Source organism: Sesamum indicum, linkage group LG1 (genome assembly GCF_000512975.1).
Source record: "Sesamum indicum cultivar Zhongzhi No. 13 linkage group LG1, S_indicum_v1.0, whole genome shotgun sequence".
In the NCBI taxonomy this organism is placed as follows: domain Eukaryota; kingdom Viridiplantae; phylum Streptophyta; class Magnoliopsida; order Lamiales; family Pedaliaceae; genus Sesamum; species Sesamum indicum.
In genome coordinates this window covers 7695115-7705196 of record NC_026145.1, presented here as the reverse complement: position 1 = coordinate 7705196, position 10082 = coordinate 7695115, and the positions used below count along the sequence as shown (strand labels likewise).

The following is a 10082-nucleotide window of genomic DNA, read 5'->3' as shown; positions in this document are numbered from 1 at the left end:
ATCTCTCTCACTCTCTAAACAACCTCTAAGCAATTTACAAGCACATTATCACTTGTTCTTACATTTTTCACTGACTTTATTCACCATACCTCTATTTCAATTACATTTATTTACTTTTTTTACTTTATTTAATCTCAAATCCAATACTGACTTGAGCGTTGGATTACTAACGCCCTTTTTGTAGATTACTCATTCAGAATTTGCATTCACTTCGATCCAAACTTTGAGCATAATGTAAATCTATTAAAAATTTATATATTTTTTGAACGTATCACATCATCAAACATCAAATAGATGCACACTTCTAATAAATGGTCAATTATATTAAACATAGTATCAAAATACATTTGGAATCATTAATTTTCCAGCCCATTCCCATACATCAATTCAATCTTCTAAATACTACACCTAATATTTATTACATCCCAGTGTCATATGATTGTCACATATTTATTTTGAAAAATGGAAAAATATATGGCAATTATTCATATATTAAGTATACAAAATTATCTACTGCAATAATATGATGTATCAATGAGATCTTGCTCGATTGATAAGGTTGTGCCTCACAATTAAAAGGTTATTATTTTGTCTACTTTTATAGTAGTCTTTTATTTTCTTGTCTTATTTGAATATATTAATTGATTTGAACTAATAATGTATTGAATCAATTAATTTAATTTGAATGTATTAAATAATATAATAAATTATATGCTAAGTATATCTGGCAAGGCTACAAATACATTAATAGTTAATAAATTTAACTTTTGGAAATGGGAAATGGTAAATTAATATAGGGATAAACAATTGCCACATTCTCATATCCATAAACTTATTACAATTTAAACCTAGACAAGAATTAGGGTTGGGTTTTCCCTTTTGTTTTCCTAGGTGAGTTGTGAATGTGCCTAGGAATTATCTCCACTCTAAATTAATTTCTTTATTTGCAAAATCAAATAGTTAAGTTTTCCTTCTTCAGTGCCCTGTTGTTTGATTTTGGCTTCCATTTTCATAATTCCATCCAGATATTCACATAATCCTCATACTTTCCAAAATTTTAAGACAGCTCGTCAAAACATAATTACTACTATAAAACCACACCTGAAATTGCAATCCCACTTAAATCTTGTCCGATTTTTTGCTGTATTCATAGCACACAGGGAGAGGCTCCTGTTTCCATTGCTGTTGGAGGCGCAAACAAGGTAAAGATTCAAACTTTTGCGTTCAAATGAGAGCATTTGTATGTATGTATATATGTATATATGCTGCATGTATCGCTTTAAATTTCTTTAGCATTAATTTAAATTTGTCTGAAATATTTCTTGTTTGTAATTGATTGTCCCTCAGAGAGTAAAAAAAAAAAGAGGAAAGAACCCGGAAAAGTTTTAGGCTGAAAGGTAAAAAAGAAGTAGAAGTTAATGGAAGAATGGAGAGAGTTAAGAGTTGATGAGGGTGATGGGAATGCTAAAGGGAATTGTGGGTTCGGTTTTGATCTTGATTTTGAAATAGAGAAATGTCGTTTTGATTCATGTAAGGAGAGACTCAGGGGTTTGTTTGATCAAGTGCTTGTTGGTTTTATGAGTGAGAAGTCTGGTGGCAAGAGCATTAGGCCTATTCCGGCGTTGTGTGGTGATGGGCGGCCGGTTGATTTGCTTAAACTTTTTTGGGTGGTGAGGAAAATTGGTGGACATGATGTTGTTTCGAGAAATAACTTGTGGGGATTTGTCTCGGAAGAATGTGGATTAGGATTCCGGGTGATTCCATCCATTAAGTTGATTTATATGAAGTATTTGAAGGAGTTGGATCAATGGCTACAGCAAGTGTTCAGCAAGAGAGATTTGGAGGATGGACAAAATGGACTTGTCCAAAAATTGGATTTGTTGTCTCGGGAGTTGGAAACTAGGTTTAGAGGTGAGTTAAGGGACGGGCAGGAGCAAGGGAAGCAAGAGAAAGTAGGCAACTTTGTGAAACATGCTAAGGACAGGGCAAACGTGTTATGCAGTGGTGCTGATCACTCTCGGCTATCTGTTGGAAGGGTTGCTGAGGGTATCATTTGTAAGGCACATGGCAATATAGACAGCAGCATTGATGATTATTTTACAGAATCAACCAAGAAGATGGTAAGAAAGGCTGTGAATGAATCAAATGGTTTTTGTAAAGGAGAAATCGATGATGATGGTGGAAAGTCTTGCGATGAAGACAGCGATAACATTGTGGCATCAGCAAAGAAAGTCATTGAGAAAGTTATCAACAAAATCCTTAATTGTGGAGAAACTGTTGCTGTTGCTGCTGTTGATGATGAAAGATTTTCTGTCCAAGATAATACTGATCTTTGTGTGGTAGCTAAGAAAGTTGTCAAGAAAGTGATTAGTAAAACACATGATCTTTCTGACAACACTACTCATGATAAAGATAGAGTCAGTGTTGAACAGAGCACTGATACAGCTATTCTAGCCAGAAGTGACGTCGGAGATGTGCTGGATTCTAGGAAGAGAAAAAGACAATCGCATTCCTCTAGAGGAATGCTAAACTGGTTGAAAGATGTCGCAAAACATCCCAATGATCCTTCACTTGGTATACCAGAATGTTCCAAGATGAGTGACTATGGGAATGAAGAGTTGTGGGTCCAAGCTCTGTTAGTTCGAGAAGCATTGCTGATACAAAGACCTGCTACAAAAGGAGGTGAAAATCTCCTGAAGGTAAAAGCTTTATCTATTGGTTGATTGTTTTCGCTGATCTTATATATGGAATATCCTAAATGTAAATCATTAGATTTTTCCCATAATTATTCCCTGTTTTGAGCTTTAATTTGTATATTCAGTGCAATACCAAAGTAACCTGTGTAATCTTTTGCGATCGTTAACTACGTTATATGTGGCTATCTTGATTTTGTTTTCCACTTCAGTAAGGAGGTTTAGTTGGTCCTAGTTGGCTGGTGCGAATTCCTAGGTTACATACTCTTACCATATTTATCGCAATAACATGGAGGGCTGGACTGTAAGAAAACAATAATATCAGAATACACATGGTCCTTTCTCCCCAAAGCTGAACATGGCTGTCGAAATTTCAGCAGAATAATGACCTGGCATATAGTTTAGCAGCAATTATGTTCATACGCCACAATAGCGAGATTCTATTGAAATAACGAGTTTAACTGCAAATAATCTTGAAAAGCAAAAACTGTAATTAATTCAGGCTGTTTATATTTAATTTAATCTTTTGGAAGTTGGATGGCTGAAATGAAGCAGGGAAAGGTCTCATGGAATTACCTTTCTTAGTTTTCATATAGTCAAGGTCCTGTTCATTGCCTCCCATAGGCCCCTCCTAAGAAGGCTTATAGGAATTACAGTATGCCACATATTGAATAGCTGAATGGGAATATTCACATGAAACAATTAAATATAAAATCAAGTCAAAGCGCCCTAATTATGATAAAGTTTGATACTGCTACAGCAGTTTTAGTACCTGATTGCAAAATGAGATGCGTGTTGGACATTGAAACTTTGGAGACCGAGCACGAGCAGATGGTCAGGGGAGAAAGTTTATGCATGCATGAAAAAAGTCTTGACTTGATTATTCTTAATTAATTTTCCATTTTCTGCTTATTCCATATGGTGGCTATAGTACTAAGTTTTGGTTTCAGGGATCATCTTAAATTTAATCTTTGAGTTATGAATGATTGAAGTTTCATAAAGTGTTTTTCATGTGTACAGACTGTAATGAAGGAATTGTTATGCTGAGCATTGATCCTCACAGCCAATCTCTTTCTATTTTGGTGATGCTTAGGCAGTCTAAATCTTATATGATGTATATTGTTGTTTCTTCAGTTGGTCGTTTTTATCATAGGGTCAGTTAAATAGACCGGTGTCTTAAGAGGTGTTTATGGGGCAATTTCAAGCGCTGGCAATCAGAGAATGCCTCCGGGCAATCCTAATGCTGGGGATGTTTCTCTTGTAGGGAGTGTGTTTGGGTCTAAGCTCGGGCTCGGGGCGCATGCCTTTGCTCTCCTAAGTGTTAAAAATCATTGAGAGTATGCACCTGAGATGAGTGATTAGAAACTCCGGTTTTTTCTTCCTGTAAAGTTCTAGAATATTCAGATGGAAAAAATTTTGTCAGCACTTTCGGAAGATCAAATTTTATTAGGAAACATTAAACATTAATCTTTTTCAAGAATCATCTTACTTATTACATAGTTTTGATATTTATCAAACTGTTATCTTATTATACTAATTTAACATTTCAAGAGCTAGAAATGTCCAACGTCCTTAGTTTGCTCTTTTTTTCCATTTGGATCTCAAGTTTTTACCATAATCTTTTTCCTACTAGGTTGCTTATTTTTTTAGCTTATGTTTTATATTAATATTCTTATATAAAACTCAGCGTTGTCACAACACCTCTAATGGAAATTAAGTTAACGAAATGTTTGACACAGTTCGGAAAAGGAGGATTATCTAAAGTTGATAGAAGACATCATAGTAAGTTGCATGGCATGCACAAGAAATTGAAGTAATGGAGCAGAAAGTAGCTTCCTATAATGTCCGCATTTTTCTTTTTTTGTTTAACTAAAGCAAAGAAAGAACAGAACAATTGAATATGTAAAATGGACTTAACAACTACATCAGTTACAGGAGTACACATGAGAATTTGTGTACATTCATAATATCTATCACCAAATCTAATTTCTTCTGGAGAATTTTGGATACTTAAAGCATCACCACCATAAATCATTCTCCATTTTTGTGGATGTTATTGGAATTTTACATCGAAAAGCAATGGTTTACATGCAGGCTGCAATCAGAGGTTGTTAGGTGGTGCTTGGGGTGTGCGCCTTGCCTTTGAGGATAATTATATGATACACTAGAATAGTTGCAATGATGTAATAAATTGATAATGGTATAAGAGCATGATTCTAAATAACGTATTGGAAGTTTTGTGCAAGCGGAAGCAGCTTAATTTTTAAAACTACAAGCATTTAGGTGAGCTTGGGAGAATGAAGATTATAAGTTGTATGCATGAAAGAAGCGGATAATATTTCAATTATGCTTAGACATTAATTTCTCTTCTAACTTCTAAAATAATGTCTTGTGGATGATTGTATGAGCTTTAGCATCACGTAAGTAGATACGGACATAGATAATTTAATATAGACACCAACCTTTTGTTGGCTATGAATGGCACCTTTTATCTCTGATATTTAAACTTCGAAAGGTTACTCGTATGAGGTCCCTTGTGATGTCCTGAACCACTAAGATCTACTGATGAACGTCCGGTAAATGATCACCGGGTTACTTTGGATCCAACTGTTTTCATTCCTTTGGAGGTAACTGTCTAAGAATGCTTCGGCAGTTTGTGCTTGTCTTGATTAAGCATTTGAATGGAAAACAACTGGTAGTTGATGTGATATCTTATTTCCCCTTTCAAAGTGAAATGTTATGTTATTCCTATTCCGCTTAATCTAAGTTAAAAATCTTCCCATATTTTCAAAAGAGTAGAAAGAATCTTTCTTGATGAAGTACAATATCTTATATTCGGTAAGACAAAGCGCCGTGAGAAGTATTAGTATTCTGATATGATGTGGCGAGGTTCGCTTTCTTATTCTAGCAAACTAATTAATGATGTGCTTGTTGGAGGGTCGAATGAGTCATCACAGCAGATATTTCTTCATTTATCTTGAAGCTAGGAACTCTTTTCTATTTAATTTATAAGTAAACTCGTATAAGACAGAATAGTTTCTGCGGTCACAAAGTATACGACTATGTCATGCTGTTTCTAGGAAGCAAAGAGATACGGGAGTTATTGTTCTTGAAATTATTATGTGCAAACATGCTCTGTGGACATGTGTTTTAATTTTGATATATATTTTTTTATGCATCAATTCTTTGATGTGCAATTGCGTCTAAATTTGTATTGAGAGTGTCTTGGTCTGGACCAGGATCAGCAGAAGAAGCCAAGAATGCATCCTTCAATGTACGAGGATGATGTTCCCAGTCACCAATCTACAGAAAAACTAAGATGCAGCAAGAGGGTACCTTCTTCGACAAAATCTTACTTATGTCCATGTTGCAGTTCATCTTCAGCCCCTCAAAGCAAGGACATTGTTCATCAAGCGGCAGAAGCAGGAAATAGCCCGAAAACACCTGCGAAATTAGTCATTGCAGATGTTGAGGAACCACCTATAAACTCGAATGAACATAAGTCGTCTGATGTGCCAGCTGAGAAACAAGTTTCTCTGGGTCCTCTCTTTCAAGCTGAAGTTCCAGAGTGGACTGGCGTGCATGCTGAGAGCGACTCCAAGTGGCTGGGCACAAGAATGTGGGCTCCGGAAGACGGTGAGAGAAACTCGACAAATCAATTGGATCCCATTGGGAAGGGAAGGCAGCAGCAGTGCAATTGCCCATTTCCCGATTCTGTTGAATGTGTTAGGTTCCATATTGCCGAGAAGCGTTTTAAACTAAAACAAGAACTTGGTTTGCTCTTCTATCGTTGGCGATTCGATCGCATGGGTGAGGAGGTTTCCCTTTCTTGGACCGAAGAAGAGGAAAAGCGATTCAAGGATATGATGAGGTCATACGCTGCTTTCTCAAACAAGTTCTGGAACACTGCTTCAAGATTCTTACCTTCCAAGACGCGGGAAAAACTAGTCAGCTACTACTTCAACGTTTTCCTTGTCCAGCGCAGAAGTTATCAGAACCGTGTAACTCCAAAAGACATTGACAGTGATGATGACGAAAAAGAATGCGGGTCGATAGGCAGTAGTTTTGGATACCGAGCGCTCTATACACCCGGCCCAAAGTTGATATCATGCACCCTGAATAAGGAGTCCACCGAATTTGTGTAGTCAAATCAAAAGGTTTGTGCTTTCTTCTGCAGCCCATACAGAATTACTTTCTCTATTATGTTTTGTTACAGTATTCTATATTTATCAATCTAGACTCATACAACAAACTACATATAGCGATTTGGTGTTTGAAGAAGTTGTCTTGTTGAATTCTGGATTGTGGTAGATCATCGTAAAGCTTTCATGTTCCGAGAGCAACAATTTTGAAATAGCTTTTTGGTCAATCCATGTAATGATAACTCTGGTTCCCTTGTAAATACTTCCTAGTGACTGTCAAATGCCAGATTTTCCGAGTTTGGCTGTAGTTAGCATCTTGACGAAGATGTTTGCTTGTCGTGTTAAAATTGTGTGTTTTGTTCTCTTTACTTCAATGTTCGTATTTCGCCAATGCTATTTCAGATTGAAGTGCTGCTCCGTCGAGTTCACCTGCATGCTTGTGTGCGTCTGACCATTCGTTTGCTCGTTTGTTAGTTCAACATCTACTGCATGGTGAATGTCACTGAATATAACTGGAACATCTCTAGTTTGCTGGTGGTTCAATTTGTCTGCATGTTTATGGTGGATCCTAAAATTGCTACTCTGTCGAACGATGCTTTAAAACCTGCTTCTCCATTAATGCAACTGATAACATTTGTTTTCTGAAATGAAAGCACCTGCCCGAATTCTAGCTCGGATCAGGTCTGGCCAAATTTGAAACAATCAGATGATAACTGTATTATGCTTAGATACGTAATTGATTTATAATTCAAGAAGAGTGAGGTATGGTCTAGTCCGGTGAAAAATCTTCCAGGCACTTGATACAGCTACTTGGAAGTTAAAGCAAGTATAATTATTCATTACAGTCTTCGTATAAGCTCGAATATCTTATAAGATACTTTCAAAGTTTATAAAATGTTTGTATCTTTTTTTAAGATCAGTTCACGAAGTGTTTGCATAAAATAAGATTATAGAGCTAATAAAACATCAATAATAACAAATTTATAATAAATTTCAACGAGTCTGTTAAGTTTTTAAAAAATATGTTATTAATTCCTTATTATTTTTTTATAAGTTCATAACATTTTATTTTTAGAGCTTATAACTTTTTTTCTAAGAAATTTATCAAATAATTTATAGCATCTTATAAGTTTTCAGATATCTTATAAAATGTTTTAAAAAATTTATAAACTCGCCCGACCGCTGACATCCTTTGTGGAAGTACAATAACATAACTCGGGGTTTTTTGCAGAAACATTTTCCTGCAAAAAAAAATAAATGAGATAGAGAGAATTAAACTTATAGTTAAATAACATTTAATGTTATATAGTCTTCTACAAGCTATTTTTTAATCTATTATTGAAGGACAAAATCACAAAGGGATGAGGACTAAGACCCCATCAAAGATATCTTCACAATCACTTCTCTAAATTTTAATATAATTATGCAAATTCTTTATAATTTGAAAAATTACATTTTATACTCTTGATGTCTGTCTTTGTACAATAAATAAATTTATTGATTGGTCAAAATTCACTAAATTTACTAATACTAGCAAAAAAGTTGAAAATTTCATCAAATTTGCTGATATTAGCAAAAAAGTTGAAAATAAATTCATATTTACTCCCGATTGACTTATAATACATTTATTGCAAGTCAAACAAATCGTTTCTGACCAAAATACTCTTGTAAAAATGAAGATATACCTTCTTACATCCGTTAGCATGTGAAGATATATACAAGTAATTTAGTAATATTATTTTGGGATAAATATAGATTCTTATTTAACTTTTTTATTAAATAATGACTGACGGACAGAAATATAACATATATTCAAATTATTAAATGAAAATTTTCCAACTACAAAAAATTTTTAAAAGAGAGCAATGTAAATTCTTTATTCTTTTGGATACCTACAACACTTAATTAATTTATATTCCCTATATGATAAGGTACAAATACAATAATAGTACTTAAAATTTGGAGTACATAATTCACATCTTCCTTTTTAGGGAGGCTAAAACTATGTCCCCCGTGACCAAACATTTACCCACCTTACTCGTTTTCAAATGCACACCAATCTTGATTCATAGTGCCCACCATCACTTACATACTTTTCTATACTTTATTATCATGGAAAATATTTAAGGAAAATTCAGATTGGAATTATAGATTCCACATAAATGGTGCATGAAAAATACTTTCAATAATTTATGTATAAGCATTCTTTTATTTATTTATTTATTTTTTGAGTGTTCATTCTCTAATCTCCACTACAGATCAAAACATGCCTCTGTTGTCGCTTGCATAAATGTTGTGGAAAATGATGTGATTTGTGTTTATAATCACATCTCAAAATAACATTAAAACATAAAATATTATTATACATATTATGACAATTACATATAGTACGGAAATGAACGAAATAAAATTAGAAATTAGAAAAGCTGCACCGATGGAGAGTCACGACACTTGTCGCTGACCTAAAGCCATGATTGCCTCCCTACGTGCAGGTTTTAACGACTGACCATGACTCCAGGATAAAACCCCATTAGCTCTCAACAGTGTCTCATCCCATGTGCACGACCACGAGGAGACTAGGAACCAGTCCACAGTCACGTTGCAAAACTCTACAAATACTTGTGGGAGTATAAAATATTTCTCAATTCATAAGCCATATAAAATCTATATCTCTCTCAATGTGCCAAATGAAAAAAGGCTAATGACCCTTTAAATAGTTATAAGAATTTGACTGTTATAAAATATTAAGTGGCCTAATTAAAACTCATAATATTATAATAAATTCAATTATAAATAGGTCACATAAATATATAAAATGTAACGGTCAAATATTTATTAAACCTTATAAATCCACAATTAAATCATCATAATAATGGGGCCATAAACCTCAAATAAATATCAAATTAAACTGGCACATTAAGATCAAATAAAGTGTTGGAAATAATTTGACAACGTAGAAAAGTTTAAAGCTTATTTCCAATAATAAATACTTGGGAGGTATTTGCATAAAATTTATGATTTTTCAAGACTGCTTAATCATACAAAAAAAAGAATGGATAAGTAATTAAAATGTAAAAATTGGGTTTGCTTTGAAGTGACAATTACAAGTAGAAAAAATATTAATGTGGAAGTGTTTGGTAAAAAATTTGTAGTATTAGTTAATTTATAAGAATTACCTAACTGCCTTCGTCACCGGGGTACGTAGATTTTGGTTTTTATTAAAATTGAGTATTTTTTAAGTATATAA

General features: G+C 34.1%; 1 protein-coding gene across 1 annotated transcript; it reads left to right on the top strand.

The window, feature by feature from the left end:
• LOC105158073 (AT-rich interactive domain-containing protein 2) lies at positions 883–7131 on the top strand. The gene is made up of 3 exons (XM_011074702.2): positions 883–1202; positions 1348–2699; positions 5933–7131. The coding sequence occupies exons 2-3, from the start codon at positions 1419–1421 to the stop codon at positions 6836–6838; spliced, it is 2187 nt and encodes a 728-aa protein (XP_011073004.1). The 5' UTR covers positions 883–1202; positions 1348–1418; the 3' UTR covers positions 6839–7131.

What these genes read in the sequence shown, in the direction of transcription:
- LOC105158073 (XM_011074702.2), top strand. Translation starts at nt 1,419, where the DNA reads ATGGAAGAATGGAGAGAGTTAAGAGTTGATGAGGGTGATGGGAATGCT. An exon ending in GAGGTGAAAATCTCCTGAAG is followed by an intron (nt 2,700 to 5,932) that starts GTAAAAGCTTTA and finishes GGTCTGGACCAG; the next exon opens with GATCAGCAGAAGAAGCCAAG.